Source organism: Microtus oregoni, unplaced genomic scaffold, assembly GCF_018167655.1.
Source record: "Microtus oregoni isolate MIOR12 unplaced genomic scaffold, Mior012 000049F_ref0000343, whole genome shotgun sequence".
In the NCBI taxonomy this organism is placed as follows: Eukaryota; Metazoa; Chordata; class Mammalia; order Rodentia; family Cricetidae; genus Microtus; species Microtus oregoni.
In genome coordinates, this window is record NW_024543223.1 from 1,081,712 (window position 1) to 1,102,903 (window position 21,192).

At 44.0% G+C, this 21,192-nt stretch overlaps 1 protein-coding gene across 4 annotated transcripts in view; it reads left to right on the forward strand.

Moving 5' to 3' along the window:
* Positions 1–21,192, forward strand: part of LOC121436399 (myotubularin-related protein 3) — a 114,862-nt gene that overhangs the window by 90,949 nt on the left and 2,721 nt on the right. The window contains exons 10-20 of one of the 4 annotated variants that reach the window (XM_041636239.1): positions 5,743–5,948; positions 7,220–7,351; positions 8,035–8,146; positions 11,578–11,773; positions 12,567–12,752; positions 13,368–13,538; positions 14,683–14,828; positions 16,154–17,552; positions 18,731–18,841; positions 19,280–19,368; positions 20,046–20,072. In XM_041636239.1, coding sequence (XP_041492173.1) covers positions 5,743–5,948; positions 7,220–7,351; positions 8,035–8,146; positions 11,578–11,773; positions 12,567–12,752; positions 13,368–13,538; positions 14,683–14,828; positions 16,154–17,552; positions 18,731–18,841; positions 19,280–19,368; positions 20,046–20,072 — 2,775 coding nt within the window. The remainder of the gene's footprint in view (positions 1–5,742; positions 5,949–7,219; positions 7,352–8,034; positions 8,147–11,577; positions 11,774–12,566; positions 12,753–13,367; positions 13,539–14,682; positions 14,829–16,153; positions 17,553–18,730; positions 18,842–19,279; positions 19,369–20,045; positions 20,073–21,192) is intronic. The other 3 variants (XM_041636240.1, XM_041636241.1, XM_041636242.1) reach the window with 3 other exon arrangements.

The window sequence follows — 21,192 nt, forward strand, 5'->3', positions numbered from 1 at the left end:
TGAGTTCAAAACTATCCTGGTCTACATAAGGACTTCCAGGCTAGACAGGGCTACTACACAGGGAGAACTTGTCTTTAAAAAAAAAAAAAAGGTGTTATATTTAAGCTGGGTTGTGGGGGTGTGCACCTTTAATCCCAGACTCTGGGGACAGAGGCACGTGGACCCTTGTGAGTTCATGGCCAGCCTGGTCTACAAAGCAAGTTCCAGGACAGCTATGCCTACGAATTCTGTCTCAAAAAAACATGTGTGTGTGTGTGTATGGAGGAGCATTCTTTCTTGTGCTTGCTGCATTTAACCTTAGCAGGGGCTTTTGTGTTGAAAGATTGGTGAAACTTAGAATAGAAATGAATGAACTATAATGGTGTCTGTGGTTGTCACTTTGACATGTGGAAAGACTCCTGTTTTGAGATAGAATTAGAAATGCTGAGACTGGATGGAAAGTTTAAGAAATCCAAGGCATGAGAGCTGTATGTGTCTTCTTGTGGGAAGACATGAATGAACCTCTATTCATCCCAGATAGGACACACACTACAGGCCTAAGAAATGGTTCCATCTGGTTTAGCTTGCTGACCAGTTGCAGGTTTTTTTTTTTTTTTTTTTTTTTTTTTTTTTTTGGATTTTTCGAGACAGGGTTTCTCCGTAGCTTTTGGTTCCTGTCCTGGAACTAGCTCTTGTAGACCAGGCTAGCCATGAACTCACAGAGATCCACCTGCCTCTGCCTCCCGAGTGCTGGGATTAAAGGCTTGCGTCACCACCGCCCAGCTCAGTTGCAGCTTTTAAAGTTGCTTATAGGAGCATGAGTGAGGAGTGGTTTAGAGGGACAGATGAATGATTCAGAGATAAGTCAGTGACCTCTTTGTTCTTACACAATCATATTATAGTTTTAGGAAGTCATTATTGTGTTTTGTAATGTGAACAGTCTCCATTTAATTTTTCTGGTGTGCAAACTTTTTAGATTCTGCCCAAGGTGAGCTAAAACCATGGCTTAGTTCAAAACTGCCCACCAGAAGCCATTGCACTCAAGTATTGAGGCCTAGGAAAGTGTATTCCTTAATGCATTCCTGTCTGTTGAAGGCAAATTCTAATGCCCACCCTGAACACAGAAAGTCAGTGGAAACCATTAAGCTTTCGCTTTCCATTTTCATCATTTTGTTTTCATACACTACTGGAAAAGTAGGTCACCAAATTTACCTATCAAGTGATGAGAATTGACATGTGAGTTAGCAGTGAAAGCTGAAGGGATTTATGAGAATGGGAAAAGAAGCTGGCTGCTGTTGTGACGGGCAGCTGTATTAGATCAGAGGCCTGGCATTTGTGAGACTTGCTGACTTGGAGCAGAAGGGGGAAATACTTTTCATCTTTTGAGTAACAGGCTTCAATAAATCCCCCCTTAGGCAGAAAGCACAATTGTACTAGGTAAGAAAAGCTCCTTAGAATGTGATAAAACATTAGCTTTTTTTTTCTTTTCTAAAATGTTATTCTAGAAGGCATGAGTTCTAGGGTTCCAAATTCTAGAGATCCTAGAATATATACATAAATGGAAATTTTCATTTCAGTCTTTGAGAGAAAATCAAGATTATAGAGATTAAACTTGAAAGTTCTTGATGTAGCCCATGTAAATCAAGCAGGCTTCCAGGAGCTATTCTTTATCGCAGGATGTGTATCTTACATCTCTGATCTCCAAGTTGGATTCCTATGTTTAGTTTTGTGAGGGATGTGTTGAAGACTGTTCAGGACACTCCACCACTCTTCAATGCCAGCAGAGGTGTTGTCTTAGTCACGGTTCTGTTGCTGTGAAGTGACACCATGACCACAGCAACTCTTAATTGAGGTGGCTCTCTTACAGTTTTAGAGATTCAGTCCATTATCTTGAGGATGGGGACCATGGCAACATGTAGGCAGACATGATGCTGGAGCTGAAGAGTCCCACATTTTGACTCAGAGGCAACAGAAATCGACTCACACTGAGTGAAGCTTGAGAAAAGAGACCTCAAAACCTGCACCCACAATGACACACTTCCTCCAACAAGGCTGCACCTCCTAATAGTGCCACTCCTTTTGGGGGCCATTTTTTTTTCAAACCACATCAAGGCAACTCTTATAAAAGAAAGCATTTACTTGGGGGACTACTTACAGTTTTAGAGGTTTAGTCCATTATCATCATGGCAGGGATCATGGAGCTGGAGCAATAGCTGAGAGCTATATTCTGATCTGTAAGCATGGGCTTTTTAAAACCTCAGAGCCTACTCCCAGTGACATACTCCCTCCAACAAGGCCACACCTACCCCAACAAGGCCACATCTCCTAATCCTTCTCAAAAGTGTCATTCCTTGATAACTAAGCATTTAAATTTATGAGCCTATGGTGCCCATTCTCATCCAAACCATCACATTGTATTCAAACTACCAAAGGTGGCAAGATGCCTCTAAATCCAAGATTTCCTCGATTTAGTTATTTGTGGACTGCAGCAGTGATTTCTGAGATAACTAACAGCAGTTCCTTGGCAGCACTGATTAGAACTGTGGAGTTGCTCTAACACAGCAAGATCTTGGGAGGCCTCCCTCATCTGTAGTGAGGCTCACAACGCCTCTGTCTTTGCACTTGTCAATCATTTGAAACACTGTATCTATGGGGAGCTTCTCTGACCATTGAATTAGAGGCAGTTAAAACCACTGCATTTTCATGTAAAATGGAAGCATTCTATTTTTTAGTAGGTTGTTGCACGAGTAATAAAAACCCAGAGACAGATTTTGGCATTCAAGCTGAAGATCAGAAAAGCAAAGCAGTCAACCACTAGAGAAACCTTTTACCTCTTCCAAATCTTCAGATCCTGTCTCCACGAATCTTCAGACTCCACACTTCACTGAGTTCCTGTCTCTTCCCCTTTATATTTCTTTCTCCACCCAGCCATATCGCTCCTGTTTCCACCTCCCTAGTGCTGGGATTAAAGGTGTGTGACTCCCAAACATTGGGATTAAAGGTGCGAACCACCACCACCTGGATCTATTTCTGGATCAGTCTTGTATAGTCCAGGGTAGCCTTGAACTCAGAGAGATCCATCTGCCTCTGTCTCCTGAGTCCTGAAATTAAAGGTGTATGCCATCACTACCTGGCCTGAATGGCTAATGTGGCTGCTTTGCCCTCTGATCTTCAGGCAAACTTTATTTATTAAAACACAAATAATATACCACTCTAGTAGGTGGGTTCATTTACTAGACATTTTACCCTTTTGTATTTTTCCATATTCTCTTTGTTAAAGTAGTAAAATGTCTATTTTACCTTATTTTCTTTATACTTTTCCTTTTAAAGTAATTGTAGCTATCTGGCTTGAGCTATCTTTGATGAAATATCAAGCATTTTCAGAGATTAAAAGACTTCTGCTACTTATAGTGACCAAGTTGACCCTGAGAAACCTAAGACCCAGGTTGAAGAGTACAGTCTGCTGGTCCTGGCTCAGTGCTGGAAAGCCTCGCAGAGACAGGAAGCCTCAGAAAGTCCCCACTACCCTCTTTTGGGAAGCCTTTTGCAGTCATTCAGCTCTATGCTTCCCCAGCCTACTAGGGATGCACAGCAAGAATCCATTAGGTTTCCTGACATTTGTTTCATTTGTGTGTGAGCCAATGAGGTGTTGGTAATAATGTGTACTGTTTCTACCTGCTGCTCACAGTGAAGGAGGATTGAAAACCTATTAGCAAACTGTTCTATTATGGTTTGATTACCACCAAATTAATTTATTACTTGTGAATCTGAGAATTAAAAGCAAACTTTCCCCAGTTGTTCCCTAAAGAAGAAACAGGAATGGAGTACTGTGTTCCGTGTAAACACATTTGTACTGTTTGTGTGCAGATTTACATGTGTGTGTGTTCAGGAGCATTCTTAAAAATATGGGCATTTTCTTCAGGGTATTGAATTGGGGAATTTTTTTAAAAGTATTTATTGGGGCTGAAGAGTTGGCTAAGTGATAAAGAGCACTTCCTGCTCTTTCAAATGAATGGAGTTTGGTTACCTGCACCCATATTGGGTCCTCACAGTTGCCTATAATTGCGCTCCTAGAGATCTGTTGTCCTTTTTTGACCTCTCTCCTTCCACACACAGACTCGTCCACATACACAGAAATAAAATATATACAAAAATCTTTTTAAAAAGATTTATAAATGTTATTTATTCATTGATTTATTTATTATACGTGTGTGGTGTGTTTGGGCACATATACCACAGCACATGTGATACAATTTTGTGGAGTCTGTTGCCTCCTTCCATCTTTTCATGGGTTCAGGGATAGAGTACAGGGTACCAGGCTTGCCCAGGCATGTGCTTCACCCACTGAGCCCTCCATCTTTATATATAGCCAGATGATTAGTTTTATAACCAAAAATAAGCTTGAAGTATGTCATTATTTTAGCAGTTTTTAGTGTATTACATTTAGAGTTGTATAACCCATCTCTCAATCTGTCTTAAGTGTATCTTCACTACCCTGAGAAACCTCATACTCATTAGCAGTCGTTCCTCCTTCCCCAGCTGCTCTAACCCAATGTATACCCAGTAATACATTGTTCCTCTAGATTCACCTGTCTGAATGTGTCATATAAGCAGAATCTTACAATGTATGTCATCAGTGATGGGCTTATTTCACTTTATGTGACACATTCCAGTATTGATGATATAGCGTGTGTCTGAACCTTTTTCCTGTTTTACTACTAATTATTACATTTCCCCAACTTTTAAATTGACATACTGGAAAACACCTGAGGTTTTAATAGCATCTCAGAGTAGACTCTGAGAATGAGTTCTGCCTTTGGAAAAGGATCTGTCAAAGTAAGGTTTACTGGGATTGTGATTTCTTCCTTCTATGAGCCCGAGGAAGGAGGCATGACTGGCTGGGTCACTGAGTGCTGTGCCTCTAAGAAAAATAACTTCAGGAGTCCACTGTGGGCCAGGTGAATGTTACAGCTGCCGAGATGGGCAATATTTAAAAAGAATCCTCAAGCCAGCAGTAATGAGCATGGGTACTACAGTGGACCCTCAGAAGTGAGGAAAGGAATTTGTTCTATACTTTAGCATCTAATGCATTGGATTCAGTATTAGAAATGAGGTATTTGTACTTAGTTATTACATAGCAGAATTATAGTAGTCATAATTTTTTTAAAAAGCTTATTTCTCAAACAAACATTCTGAATATCTAAATTGTGAGTGTTAGTTTATTTTCTCTGAGAATATTCATTTATCATTTGTTGGTAACTTTATAGAGAGCACTATAATGGGATGATAATTGAGAAAGTTATGTAGGTTTTGTTATGTAGTGATATTTCATTTGTATTTTAATAAATAAAGCTTGCCTGGAGATCAGAATGCAAAACAGCCACACTAGTCAGCCATACAGACGAGGCAGTGGTGGTGCACACCTTTAATCCCAGAGAGTGGAATATAAGGGAGGATGAGACAGGAACTCACTCTCTTTCAGTAAAGATTTCATAGAGGTAAGAGCTCTCTAGTGGCTTGTCTGCTTTGTTTTCCTGCTCTTCAGGTTGAATCCCAATATCTGTTTCTGGGTTTTATTTGTGCTACATTGTTATTCATTTCTGCCCCTATTAATATTGTAAAGATTTGAAGCCAATTCAGTATTTACCTAGTGTCAAGCTATTCATTAAAGAACTTATAATCACCTACCATACTTTTTATGTGAGTACAGAGCATCAGGTTGGGGTCTTGAAATAGTAGTTATTGTCTCTTGCCTCCACACAGGCACCAGAGCAATGGAGCTGTCATTGCCCGCTGTGGACAACCGGAGGTTAGCTGGTGGGGCTGGCGGAATGCTGACGATGAACATCTGGTGCAGTCAGTGGCCAAAGCTTGTGCTTCTGACTCCCAATCAAGTATCAGCAAGGGTTCCACTAGGAACAGTTGTCGGGACTTTCCCAATGGCGGAGATCTTTCTGATGTGGAGTTTGGTAAGGTGCTCTCTAGGCCCATGACAGCAGTTTTTAAAAGCACCTGGGAAGCTTTTCTTAAAAAGTGGCCTTTTCTTAGAAGACACAATGTTACTTTGGGTTTTTTGAGTGTCTCTCCTGGAGCGCACTATTTGGAGTAGACTGGCCTCAAACTCACAGAGAACCACCTGCCTCTGCTTCCTGATTGCTGGGACTAAAGGTATGTGCCACCACACCTGGCTATACTTACTTTTGTAAAAGAGAATTCAGTGAGATTGTTTGAGGACTGACAGGTCTTGACAAATCACTGGGAGACCTTTTGTTTCAAGCTTGATTTGAGAGCCTAATGTTGTCTTCCATGCCATCATGAAAAAATGAAGTGTTTATAATGAGGATTTGGGTTGTCACCAATCTACAGAGAGAAATGCCAGCTTCTTCTCCCTTCTATTTATTATGTATACAGTGTTCTGTCTGCATGTATGCCTGCAGGCCAGAAGAAGGCACTAGATTTCATTACAGATGGTTCTGAGTCACCATGTGGTTGTTGGGAATTGAACTCAGGACCTTGGGAAGAGCAGTCAGTTCTCTTAACCTCTGAGCCATCTCTCCAGCCTGAGAAATACCAGCTTCTATGAAAGAACTACAGCGGTAGAAATGGGAATAAGAGCCAGGTAGTGGTGGCATATGCCTTTCATCCCAGCTCTCAGCAGGCAGAGAGATCTCTGTGAGTTCAAGGCCAGCCTGGTCTACTACAGGACAGGCTCCAAAGCTACAGAGAAACCCTGTCTTGAAAAACAAAACAAACAAAAAAAAAAAAAAAGAAAGAAATGGGAGTAAGAGATTGGGCAATATGGGTCTTCATGTGATGTGGGAATTGCTTTTGTAAAATAATTCCTTATTGGTTTTCTTTTTTAAAAATAACTTATTTCATGTGCATTGGTGTTTTATCTGCATGTATGTCTGTGTGAGGGTGTCAGATCCCTTGGAACTGAAGTTACAGATAGTTATGAGCTGCCATGTGGGTGCTGGGAATTGAATCCAGGACCTCTGGAGGAACAGTTAGTATTCTTAATCACTGAGCCATCTCTCCAGCTCCATCAATTTTTAATCAGAAGGCAAAACAGGGTAGACTGAAGCCAAGTTTGTGTACCAGAGTCTAGTTAGGGAACTTTGTTGCTTTGAGTTTTATTTTGTTTTGTTTTACTGTAATATAAATGCCTCTGGTTCTGATTTTTCACAGTTCTAGGAAAACTAGGTTCATTTAGCTTTTACTCTCTTCTTGATTTCTGCAGATTCCTCTCTTTCAAATGCTTCAGGAGCAGAAAGTTTAGCTCTCCAGCCACAGAAACTTTTGATCTTGGATGCACGCTCCTATGCAGCAGCTGTGGCAAATCGAGCCAAAGGAGGAGGCTGTGAATGCCCAGGTGAGTGTATGATCGTCCCTTGATAATCTGTCCTTGTAAGTGCAGCTCACTCACAACCTGGACTTAATTTAGGATAAATGACAAGGCACATTCCTCACTCTGCATCTAGAAGCCAGGCAGCTCTTTGGATCCTTGACATTCGTGTGCTTTGGACAAAGTGCCAATCATCTTCCTCCTCTGTGCCAACTTTGCGTGATAGGAAAGCTCGTCTCTCTCCAAGTCTGTCAGTGCTGCTGTGGAGGCTTTGGTTCTTAGTCTGGTCTCCTGAAAGCACTGTTGTCTCTCACAGTACGTATGTGAATCACTACTTCCTAGTACACTTGCTGTAGACTTCTTAGAAGAGCAGGGGTAGGGCTGGAGAGGTTGGGAGCACTGGTTCAATTCCCAGCAACTACATGGTGACTTCCACGTGGTGGCTTACAACCATGGCCTGCAGGCATACATGTGGCTAGAACACAGTATTCATACTAAATAAATAAATCTTTTAAGAAAGAAAGAGACAGACAGAAAGAGAGAAGCAGGGGTGAAAATTGAGGTAGTAAACACAAAATCCTAATAAGATACCCTTTCTGAATCGGTCATGCCCCTTCTGTCTGAGTGCTGCCATTTTGTTGCTGTTAAATTTGCTCATCTGATCCTTAAGTTGAATGTATTTATGCTTTCTTTATTGTTTTTCTCTCCAGAGTATTACCCAAACTGTGAAGTTGTGTTTATGGGAATGGCAAACATCCATTCTATCCGGAGGAGTTTCCAGTCTCTGCGACTGCTGTGTACACAGATGCCGGATCCTGGAAAGTAAGGCCTGGGCTTTGGTCTGTGTGCTTCTTTTGTTGTTACTGCAAAACAACAACAGCAAAAACAAGATTGTAGATATTCTTCAGGGTTTTTTTTATTTTATTTATTTTTGTATTTTCTTTCTGTAGTGAACTTTAGTTATACTTTCAGTCTCTGTAGATATGAACCAGGCAGTATAAAACCTGAGCTGTTGGCAAAGCAGTCCAGCTCTTCTGCAGGTTTTTTTAAATTTATTTTTGAACTTAAATAAATTAAATTTAATTTTGAACTTAAAACTTCTCTGTGTTGCCTTGGCTGTCCTGGAACTTGCTCAGTAGACTAGAATGGCCTCAAACTCAGAGATCTGCCTATATCTGCCTCCCAGGTGCTATTAAAAACATGTGCCACCACCGCCCAGCCGAATTGAGGTGTCTTAATGTGAAGTCACCATTTTCTGTCTCTCTCTCTCACACACACATACCCTGATTGTATGTGAGAATTTCAAGTCTGGCTGCTTGGCATTGGAGAACTAGTTAGGGACTCCATCTCCATGGAAGACTTTCTCTCTCTGTAAGTATTACCTAGTTAATGTTTAGTTCTTTGTCACAGGGCGGAACCCTGTGAGAGTGACCTTTCCAAGTTAGCATTTCTGTTGGTGGTATACTTGTTCAGATCTTATTAAGGCAGCCATATTGTTCAGGTTTCTCTATCACTTCTAGGAGACACAGTCTCACAGCAGATTCCCTGGTCCCCTGGCTCTTACAGGCGCTCACTCCCTCTTCTACAGTGTTCCCTGAGCCTTAGGTACAGGAGCTGTGTTGTAGATGTGTCTACCGATTGGCGCTAGGCACTGCACACCCAGTTGTTCTCTACACTCTGGCCAGTTGTGATTTCTGTAATGGTCTCCACTTATTGCAGAGACGTTTGTTTGATGAAAGGTGAAAACTTCACTTATCTGTGAGTAAATGGATAAGTATTTGAAACTCAATTGGGAATTATACTGGGTTAGTAAGTAACATGCCGCTTGTGGATTCTCCTCTAAGGTCCATGCTCTCACTACCCTTCGGTATTTGTTTTCCAGTACCAGTCATGATTTCTCTCCTGTTGAGCAGGGTTGGTTACTGCCAAGACATGAGTGTCACTGTTGCACCTGTAGGGATTTCATACCTTGCTGGTCATTGTTGTGGTTTATAGGTATCACAGCTGGGTAGGACTGTTGGCAGCCTCCCTCCTTTCGAAGCTTGCATAGCCTCTTCAGGTATTATGAAAGCTAGTCTAAGGGAGAAGGCTTTCAGGGTCAACCTTTTTTTTTTTTTTAAACTTGGATACTAAAGAACTCCAACTCAGGTTGTCATATATGTGTAGCAAATATCTTACCGACTGAACATCTCTCCAGTTTTTCGTTATGTTCTATGTGTTAAACTTGTTAAGTCAGTTTTTTGTTTGTTTGGTTTTTTACATGTTAGCTTCCATTTCTAAAGTAATTTGACTCAGTAATAATGTTCTAATTCTATTGCTTATTAAAAATTGATGGTTGGGTGGGATCCTTTTCCTCCTCCAGGGTAAGGGTTGGGGCATGGGTCTTGGGGAGAGGGAAGAGAGAGAAAACTGCTGTCGGGATATAATATATGAGAGAATTAAAAAAAGAAAAAGAATAGCTGGAATTTGCAGCGAGGAAGGTAAAGTAGTACCCCTACAAGGGGATTGCTTGAGTATAAGATAAATTAGGAGCAGTACTCTGTAAAACAGATAAATATTTAAAAGCCCCTTCTTTATTATTTCAGGAAGACAGAGATGTGCCAATAAAGATAGGATTTTCTTTTTTAGGTATTTGTGCTAAAGCCCATAGCTGTTTCCTTGGGTCCCCTCAGTAGATCTGCATAGTCACATCCAGTTTGTTTTGCATTCTTAACTGGATTTATAACATCAGGTGCTTCCTGAGTCTGCTTGTGCTGACTCTTGGTAAAAGTAATTAAATTGCTGGGTGGTGGTGGAGCACACCTTTAATCCCAGCATTAGGGAGACAGAGGCAAGGGTAGCTCTTTGAGTTTGAGGTCAGCCTGGTGTACAGAGTAAGTTTCAGGACAGCCAGGCTACCCAGAGAAACCCAGTCTTGGAAAAAGAAAATGAAAACCAATGAACCAGTCGAAAAATGAATAGATTTATCACAGTCAGCCCTGAGGATGAAGCAATGTCCTTTGGAGAGGTGACCGTCTTAGGGTTTCATTGCTGTGAAGAGGTACCATGACCATGGTGACTCTTATGAAAGAAAACATTTAATTGAGGGGGTTTGCTTGCAGTTCCATTATCATCATGCTAGGAAGCAAAACAGCATGCAGGCAACACTGGAGCAGAAACTGAGAGCTACATTCTGATCTGTAGGCAGAGAAAGAGATTCTAAACTTGGCATGGACTTTTGAAACCTCAAAGCCCACCCTTAGTGACATACTTCCTCCAACAAGGCCATAATGTCTAATCCTTTTAGCCCTTTCAAATAGTGCTAGTTCCTAGTGGCTAAGCAATAAAATATGTGAGCCTATGGGGCCATTCTCATTCAGACCATTGCACTGACCAAAGAACAGCCGACTACTTTCCTTTGAGGATTATCCATTTGCATTTGTCACTTAGCTCCAGGGCCCAGCTACTTCTCAAGCTAATAAATGTGTGTGTGTGTGTGTGTGTGTGTGTGTGTGTGTGTGGTGTGTGTGTGTGTATGTGTGTGAGAGAGAGAGAGAGAGAGAGAGAGAGAGAGAGAGAGAGAGAACCAGGGAGGGTTGGGGATATAGCTCAATGATAGAACACTTAATTAACAAATTTAAGAACCTGAGTTTCATTCCCACCACTGCAGGGGAAAAAAAGGGTGTGGCTAGGGAAGAGAGATGGGTTCAATGGTTAAGAGCACATTCTGCTCTTTCAGAGGACCCAAGTTTGGTTCCTAACACGTCTGGCCTCCTTGGGCTTCTGCACTCATGTGCACACCACCTCCCATATAGACAGTTAAAAATTAATGGTCTTGCCGGGCGGTGGTGGCACACGCCTTTAATCCCAGCACTTGGGAGGCAGAGGCAGGTGGATCTCTGTGAGTTCGAGACCAGCCTGGTCTACAAGAGCTAGTTCCAGGACAGGCTCCAAAACCACAGAGAAACCCTGTCTCGAAAAACAAAAAAAAAACAAAAAAACAAAAAAAAATTTTAAAAAAAATTAATGTTTTTTTTTTTTTTTTTAAAGCTCTAGGTGTGGTGTGGCATTGTTTATTACAGTCCTGTTCCTAAAGTTGCCCTCTCTTGATTCTGGAGCTTGACTCTTTCATTTGGACATGCTTTATAAATAGACTTTTTTATCACTGTAATTAGAGACAAAGGTCTTGGGGAATTGCTTTTTAATTTGATAGGCATTGGATATGATACCATAAAATCATAAAAATCAGTCTTTTCTTATCTTCTTTTTTATAGTTGGCTTTCAGCTCTTGAAAGCACAAAGTGGCTACACCACCTGTCTGTGCTCTTGAAGTCAGCGCTTCTTGTAGTACATGCTGTGGACCGTGATCAACGGCCTGTGTTAGTACACTGCTCAGATGGCTGGGACCGTACTCCCCAGATTGTGGCATTGGCTAAGCTCCTGCTGGACCCTTACTACCGAACAGTAGAGGTGAGTGTGTGTCTGAGAGTGGGAGGGAAGGAGGGAGGGAAGGGGGGAGCAAGAGTAAGCAAGCATTCAGGGTAGGTTGATGAAAACTTTTAGGAGGGTTGCACTGTCGGTTGGGGACTGGAAGTTAGGTCTGTGGAAACGGCCACTTTGTTATGATCATACTCCTCACCTAGAGCTGTGTGGCTGAGGGGTCTCTTTCCAGTTCTTTACCTCGCTCAGTAGAACATGGTTTAGATGACAGGTGCTGAGGACACAAACATCTCTTTTGCAGTTTCTCTACTTGAAAAAATTTTGTCTATCTCAGGAAAATGGGCTTCTGCCAAAGAATGTCTGCATGCTTATGATGGTGGGTCTAGACAGGACCACACAGCATTCTGGAACATCTGCTCTGAAATAATCATTATGGGTTAAAGATAGAAGAACAAAAGCATAAAGTGACATAAAATACAAATATTTATAAAAAATCTGCTGAGGAATGTAGCTTTGTAAATGTAACATAGAAGACAAAAATTAATAAAAGAGAAATTTAGGTAGGCAGGTAGCATTTATGTAGTAAATGAGAGACTGTGTCAGTGTTCTTTAAATTTTGAATATTGAATGGAGCTGGTGAATTGAGATGTGTGTGTAAATGGGTGTGTCATTAGGAAGAACGGAACCTTTGGCTCTGAGCCTGGGCCAGAGGGACTTAGCAGGAGGCTGTTAAAGGAGATTGATTACCACAGGTGACATGGAGCTCGGGATGTCGCAGGTGATGGTACTACACAAGTGATCTCTCCTTGGTGCCTCCCTGCAGGGTTTCCAAGTCCTTGTGGAGATGGAATGGCTGGATTTTGGCCATAAATTTGCTGACCGGTGCGGTCATGGGGAGAATTCAGATGATCTGAACGAACGTTGCCCAGTGTTTCTGCAGTGGCTTGACTGTGTTCATCAGCTTCAGAGGCAATTTCCTTGCTCTTTTGAGTTCAATGAAGCATTCCTTGTGAGTTTGGACTTAATGATTCTACATTTTGGGAGCCACCTACACTTAGGGGGATGTTGATACAAATGTTAGTGGGCCATTTTCACCAAAACTATGCATTTTCACGTTTAATTTGGAGGAACTGCTTTATTTAAAAGCAATAGCAGTTAATAGGCATTTTATTTTTCACTCAATAAATCTAGGTGCACTAGCTTTTCCTCTGTAAACAGAGTTTGTTTTAAACTTGACTTCTAAAATGTATGGTCTAGAAAGTGGTAGAAATAGAAACAATCTGAATGTGCCATGCTTCTCTGCAGTCCTTCTACCAATGCTGTCTGCTCCCTCTTCTTTGGTGGAAGGTGTACTCTTCCTGCTTCAACCCCTGTTCCGCTGTCCTTCAGTCTACCTCCTGCATTAGACTGTCTTTGACATAGAAGTGCTGGTGGTTGGGATCAGGCCCTGCAATTGGTAATTGTGAAGAGGAGGCCATATGTATACTGCCTATGCACATACACCCCATATCCTTGAGTGAGCTGAAGTGTTCTCAGGGATGTCATGGTGAATTGTTCACTTGGCTGACCTCCTTTCCAAGACCATGTACCTTACTGTTTGATTTTGCCCGATTGGACTTGGCAGGTGAAACTGGTACAGCATACCTATTCCTGCCTGTTTGGAACATTCCTGTGCAACAACGCCAAGGAGAGAGGGGAAAAGCAGACTCAGGAACGGACATGCTCTGTGTGGTCACTTCTTCGGGCAGGCAACAAGGCTTTCAAAAACCTACTGTATTCATCTCAGTCAGAAGCCGTATGTACCTTTGAGCCCATCTCTGTGATCAGCAGAAGTGATTTGGGGATGGGGTCACCATGTGGGAGCCGGTTTGAGTAGTGCCTGTTTTTGCAAAAATATGTCTGCTGTCTCAAGGTTCTGGTTCCATTTTTCCATTTTCTACAGTTTTGTCTAAGCAAAGCCTGTTTTTCTGATAATGCTCTAGCCTGCCCATGACCCAGCTGGGTTCAAGGTTCTTGGTGTAGTACACATCTCTACTTTGCCACCTTAGACATGAATCGTTGCCAGTACCTCTTCCAGAGCTCACTGCGTTCCTAGCATGTTTCAGCTCAGCAGAGGGAAGGCACTGGGCACCTTTTCAGATGCCTTTTATGGCTAAGAAGGGTCAGCTACCAGGTACCTGCTACTGTCCCCATGAGCCAGACAATAGGATCCAGTGCAGCTTTCTGTCAGACACAAAGCTTTTTCTGAGGCTGGCATGTGTCTGTCTGTGAATTCTTTCCACATGGAGAGCTAGTAGGCCTTTTAAGACTTTGTTCCCCCTCAAAGAACACCTTCTGCTAAACAGAGAAAAGAGGCGCATATGTATGTGTATCAAAATATATTTATGTTCCCTTTGTCAGATACATTTTAAGCCCTTAGAAATCAAAGCAGGCTAATCAGAGGTTATATTACTTTGCTGCAATTGATATGCTTCTCATTACAGTTAAAAGATGTATGCTGCTTCATTCCTTCCTTGGGAAGGGAGGGAGATTTCTTTCTTTTTCACATGATTAAGTAAGTCTGTAAACCAGATTTGGCAGTTTCCGCTGAAGCTGAACTTTGAGGAAACAGACACTCACCGTCTAACAGAATGGTTCTTAGGCAGTAAATCAGGCTAATATTAAAGTCAGTCATTCAGTAAAGACCACCTGAGATAATGTCAGTCTTTAAAGGATCCATTAGGTTTTCATGCTCGAGAGGCTCTTTAAGTGAAAACTGTTGCCAGACAGACCCCATGGTTCTGTACCTGTCCTCTTGGGAGACAGACCTTCCTTTACTGACACCACCTCCTTGTTTATCTGTGACCCACCTGGGTGTGCTTGTTCTTGTTCCTTATTTCTAGACATTTCTGAGAGACTTTGGGGGTCTGTATAAACCTGTGTCCTCCCCGTCTCCTCAGGTGCTATACCCCGTGTGCCATGTGCGGAATCTGATGCTATGGAGTGCAGTATACCTTCCCTGCCCATCTCCATCTACTCCCACAGATGACAGCTGTGCACCATACCCAGCCCCAGGCTCCAGCCCTGACGATCCCCCCTTAAGCCGGTGAGCTCGGGGCCACAAGTCTCAAGTCCTGTGTGGTGGGATTCTTCCTCTCCCTTCCTCTCCTTCTCCCCCTCCTGTCCGTCCGTCCGTACCCCCCCCCCCCCGCCTTTCCCTCCCAAGCTGACCTCAGACTTGCAGTGATGTGATTTACTAGTATGAACTGCCACATCTGGCTGAAGTTTGAATGCTGCTGCTTTTTTTGGTTTTGTTTTGTTTGTTTCAAGATAGGGTTTCTCTGTGTAGCCCTGGCTGGCATGGAACTTGCTCTGTAAACCAGGTTGGCCTTGAACTCACAGAGAGCTGCCTGCCTCTTCTTCTTGAAGGCTGGGATTAAAGGCATGCGCCACCACTGTCGAGTTTCTTAAGGAAAATAGTAAGGCCTTATTTCTGGAAGTGAGTTGGCCTGTTGCTACATTATTCTACTACATGCATGAGAAGTTTCTTAGTGATGGACCACATCCATTGAGGTCTTTGTGACTCTCTGGTTTGTTTACCCACTACTCTCTGCTTCTTCCTCTGGGTCCTGATTGGTCTTCTGATGCTGTTGAGATGAGAGAAATTTTGGCCACTTGTAAATTAACTTTATTAAGATTGTAGTGATAGATAATAAATGAACTTAAAATGTGTAATACAAAGAACCAGCAAGCTATTCTGCCACTACCTGAGAGACACGAAGCTTCACGAGGAATGCTTGTTGAAGGCTGCAGTGCAGCTCAGTTGGTAGAATACTTGCATGAAGCCCTGGGTCTGAGCTCCAGTGCTGCATAGCCCTGGCATTTATGACACATTCCTGTACTGTCAGCACATTGGTGGTGGAGGCAGAAGATGGAGTTCAGTGTCATTCCTAGGCTATGTAGAGAGTGTGAGGCCATTCTGGGATACATGCATCCCTGTCTCAAAAATCAAAAAAGAAAGAGAGAAAAATAAATAAAAGAATGACTTTATGGCTTTCAGAAATATGTGCCAGGCAGTGGTGGCACACACCTTTAATCCCAGTACTTGTGAGGCAGAGGCAGGGCATCTCTTGAGTTCAGTGCTAGCCTAGTTACAGATTGAGTTCCAGGACAACCAAGGCTACACAGAGAAACTCCATCTCAAAAAACCAGAAAAAGAAATTGTGTATGGTTTTATCTTATAGAGGCGGGGACTGACAGTGGGGCAGTGCTGATGGAGAACCCTGCCTCTGCAGGAATCTGAGCCTTGTTTCAGAGATGTTGCTGCTGTAATGGTCCAGTTGTGAAACAGTGACATATTTAAAAACATGTCCCGACTGCGCTCCAAATAGCCTCTACGATTCTCATTTTCCCCAAACTCTTTTTTTCTAGGCTACCCAAGACTAGATCATTTGACAATCTGACCACAGCCTGTGACAACATGGTGCCTCTGGCCAGCCGGCGCAGCAGTGACCCCAGCCTGAATGAGAAATGGCAGGAGCATGGGCGCTCCCTGGAGCTGAGCAGCTTTGCTGGCTCTGGGGAAGAGGCTCCTGCTATGGACAGCCTGCGGAAGCCCAGCAGGCTGCTTGGAGGTGCTGAGCTATCTGTGGCGGCTGGTGTGGCTGAAGGGCAGATGGAGAACATTTTGCAAGAGGCCACCAAAGAGGAGAGTGGGACAGAAGAACCTGCCCACAGGGCGCACACTGAGGTACCAGATATCAAAGAGGAGGCACTCCTAGCAAAGGAGAGCAGTATGGTGACTGAGGGCTCACTCGTACTTCACCAAGAACCAGAGCTAGATGATGCTACTCTAAGAAACCATCTAGACCCCAGCCTGCCTTTGTTCTCACAGGATACTCCTGAACAGCAGGATGGACACAATGTTCTCTCTAGTTCACCCCAGGCTCCCCTCAGGGGAGAGGACTCCCAGGAGGTCCCTGTGGAGCAGCCTCAAGTAGAGAATATTGCAGAGGACAGGGAAAATGTAGCTCCCGCTGTCCCAATAGATGCAAAAGTTGGCCTTGGTACCTCACAGTCTAGTTCTCTGCTGCCTTCCCAAGTCCCATTCGAGACAAGAGGACCACACACAAACAGCTCCATGCACATGTTACTAGTGGATAAGGTGAAGTCAGAGAGTACGCCCCAGCTCCATCACAGACCTTGCCTGGCAAGCAGTGGTAGGTTCAGTGGCAGGGACATGCTTCCCATGGCTCCAGAGCCCAGGTCTGCTGAAAGGCCCCAATGGGATTCTGTGCTATATAGGACTTCATCCCCTGGTAACACCCTCAGCCTGATGCGGGCTCCTTGTGCCTTGCCATTAGACAAATATAGACAGGGAATTGTGTGCAACGGTGCCCTAGAGACTGAAAATAAGACTTCAGAACAGCCTTCAGGGTTTGGCACCTTTCAGAAGTACCCCACACCCAATGGACACTGTGCCAATGGGGAGACTGGGAGGAATAAGGACTCACTGAGCCACCAACTGTCTGCCACAAGCTGCAGCTCTGCTCACTTGTACTCAAGGAACTTGCACCACAAGTGGCTGAATAGCCACTCAGGGAGGCCATCCACTACCAGCAGCCCTGACCAGCCTTCCCGCAGCCACCTGGATGATGATGGCATGCCTGTATACACAGATACAATCCAACAGCGCCTGCGTCAGATAGAGTCTGGCCACCAGCAAGAAGTGGAGACCTTGAAGAAACAAGTCCAGGAGCTGAAGAGTCGCCTGGAGAGCCAGTACCTGACCAGCTCTCTGCGCTTCAATGGGGACTTTGGGGATGAAGTGGTAAGTTAGGTCATGATTCCTTTAAAGCTGTCCAAAGAGATGACACTCGCACCTGAAGCATTGGTTATTGGAACAGATTTTGAAAGGACTAGAAAGGTCTTAAATTGCTGTGTGGAGAGAGATTGTTTAGGAATTAGCCTTGGCCATGGAGACAACAGTCTGCCTTTTTTCTGCTGTATTGACTTTCCATTTCCTTCTAGGCAGTTAAGAAAATGGGAGAGAGTTAATGCATGACATGGGGTCCTGTGTCAATCAGGCTTTGTGGGTCACGCCTGTAATCAAACACTTGAGAGACTGAGGCAGAGCATTTCCACATGGTTGAAGCCAGCCTGAGCTGCATAGTGAGTTTCAGGCTAACCTGGGCTACAGTTACCCTGTCTCAGTTTACTCCACCCCCAAATAAAAATATTATATATTTAGAAGGGCTTGCATGCCTGTTCACAATGGTATTTATAGAGCAGTGCTGATATTGTTATGTTGGAGTGTTTGTCCTGCCTCACTAATAAGCTGCCTGCTTTCCTAGACTTCGAGAACTTTGAGAGCTTTGTTCTTTTTTGTACAAGTGATTATACGCATTCTGTGGCAGGTGCTGGCAGGAGAAATGGAGAGAAGGGATTGATTTTATTTTATTTTATTTTATTTTTTTTAGCATTGTTGGGCTTAGCACTGAGGAGGCTTGGGGGCTAGAAGCAAGGCTGTCAGTGTTCTTGGGTTCCCAGAGGGGCTTTCTTCTTTGATGGGTGCCATTACAAGTGTAAGGCAGGTTCTGGAGTAATCATCCCACTAGTGACTTTACAGCCAATGGAACTTTTAGCTTTTTCTTCATACTAATTAATAATGGTTTCTCAATGTCCCAAAAGTCCTTCAGAAAGAGGCAGGCATATCCAAATCACTGTTTACATTAAGTGCTGGACTAGATCACCAGGGCCCCAGAACAGATGACACAGGGGTTCCTTCTCCATCTCGCTCACTTCCCTTGCTTCCTGGAACCTAAGACACAACTTTCCACTCAGTGCCACTTCACAAAATCCATGTAGCCTTCTGAGCCCAGCCCCACCTCTGCACCTGATGGCTGGTGTAACTGCACATTTGGTACCTTAGCACTCAGACCCCAGTGCTCTGTTCTCCTGCGGGAGGAGACAGGTTCATTCTGTTCAGTTGTGTTTGTTTGCCAACAGACTTCAATCCCCGACTCGGAAAGCAATCTGGATCAGAACTGTTTGTCTCGCTGCAGCACAGAGATTTTCTCTGAAGCCAGCTGGGAGCAGGTGGATAAACAGGACACAGAGGTACAGGCTCAGCCCCTGCTCTGCGTGCCATCCGTACAGGTGTCCTACAGTTCTTCTCCACTCCAGTCCCTGCCCCATGCCCCTCACCAAAGAAGGAAACTCACAGTAGAATTAATTGAGCCTTTGTATCTCTGTGTCTGGGAACCCACATCCATCAACTCTAAGCCAGGGATACTCAGTAAGCTGGCCCTCTCTCTCCATTGCCTCTGCCAGCTCTCATGGCAGATCAGGGTGCCATTGCTGCCATGTTGCCTTGGGGAGAGCAGCGTCCCCTCCAGGCAAACAATTGGGACACGTTCCTGTTGTCAGCAGGCCTGCTCCGCTGGTACCACTGGAGCCTATGTAGTCCCTGTGATTCTTGTTCCCCCTGGTGTGACTCTGTTGACTTAGCTGACTGGCCCACTTCCTGTCACTAACCCGGTCCCATGTGTTTTACAGATGACCCGTTGGCTACCTGACCACCTGGCTGCCCACTGCTATGCCTGTGACAGTGCCTTTTGGCTCGCCAGCAGGAAGCACCACTGCAGGTGCCATTGGGGTGGCTTTTAGGGTGGGAAGGTGAACTTTGACATCTTACCAGCAGTGTTCTGTGTGAACTACCCTTGGGGTCACATTTTTGTGCCTCTGACATTGGTCCTTCCAGAACTGCATTCGGGAACTCTGTTCCAATTCATTGATCACTATTAAATTTTGAAATGTGGGCATACTTTGTTTCATTTCCCAGATTGGTGAGGTAACAACTACCATGCAGATCTTCATTTCTTATTTCCAGCATAAAACTGATGATAGCTACTTTGAGCAAAAACAGTTTTATAGCTGTGGGCAGGAAGCCTGGTTTTCCTACTTCTTTCTGCTCCCTGCTCCCTGTGCTACTGCTGAGAAGCTGTGGCCGGGGAATAGTAGACATAACTGAGGGCAGTCTCCAATCCTTGCTGCTCCTAACTTCTTTCTCCCAGGTTAAGCAGTGAGTTACTAAGGCTACTTTGTCCTGGCAGGGGTAACTCTCTGGTAGATGTTTAGTGTTCTTAGGATAGGAAGTTTATTAGAATCATACGGTGGCTCATATGTAGAAGTGAGCCTGGATTGAAAGTGATGGAAAAATCTCTTTGTAGAGAGATGACACTCTTAGGACCATAGGACTCCCCCACCCCGTACCCCTAGACCAAATGGCTTCTCTTCTGAGCTCTTTTTCCCCTCCTTTCAGGGACACTGACCGTGTTGATCAAACGTGGTGAGCATTTGCAACAACTTGTCTGTGATGTCTGCACACCCACAATAACTTCTCCACACTAATGCTGCCATTCCCTTCTCTGCACTCATTGGCCTGAAGCCTCGTAAGGGAGAGCACAGGCAGGCAGGTGGGCACGGGGATCCACTGCAGCTGGTGAAAGAGAGTGCCAGGGGCGTGTCTGCTGTAGCCTTGTGCTCCCCTGTGGACTGTACAGGCCAGCTGGGCTGTTATATTCTTGATGATCTTTTGTGAGAAGCCAGTGGGCTTCAGGACTTTTTTGAGGAGGAGAGGTGACAGTCATTCATCGATGCCAGGATGGTGTCAAATGGCATTGCTTCCTTGTTTTGTTTTTATAGAGACAGAAGTAACCAAATACGATCTTTCCAGAGAATTACTTAGCATGGATGACTCCACTTAGGTCTTTCAGGGCCTCCCAAAGGAAGTCAGATAGAAAAGCTTACTTGATCAAATTCATGTCAGGCTTTGAAAAAAGCTGAACTTAAGCAGGTACGTCAAACAAGTATAGGCATCCAGAGATTTCCTGTTCCTGTGTTCAAGAATCACAAGTTCTTGCTGACTCGTGCTTCTTAGAAAGTTGTGAAGTATAGGCATCCAGAGATTTCCTGTTCCTGTGTTCAAGAATCACAAGTTCTTGCTGACTCGTGCTTCTTAGAAAGTTGTGAAGTGCTTCCTACTCTAGAAATGAAGGGCTTTGTGTTCTGTATCCCACCTTCCCTTCTACAGTGTTGCTTTGTCTCATGTGGTTGTCAGTGTCTGCTTCTCCTGTGCTCAGGTGGTTCCTACCCAGTGTGGTCTGCATTCTGAACTGGGTGACTGAGAAATTAGCTCAGAGGAAGCTTTTCTATTAACTTCTCATCTCTGGAGAGCTGTGTCAGGTACCTTGGAGTTTCCTGTGCTATGCTGATCAGTGTTGGTTTGGGCTTTAGGGCTCAGAAAATGTAGGATTGTAAGGTAGGCAGGACCCATCCTGTGTTGGTTACCTTTCGTGTGTGTGTGTGTGTGTGTGTGTGTGTGTGTGTGTGTGTGTGTGTGATGGTTGTCAGTCTAGCTGTGCAGCTCAATGCTGCACAGATGCAAGAAGTAGGGGTTTTGGTGGAAA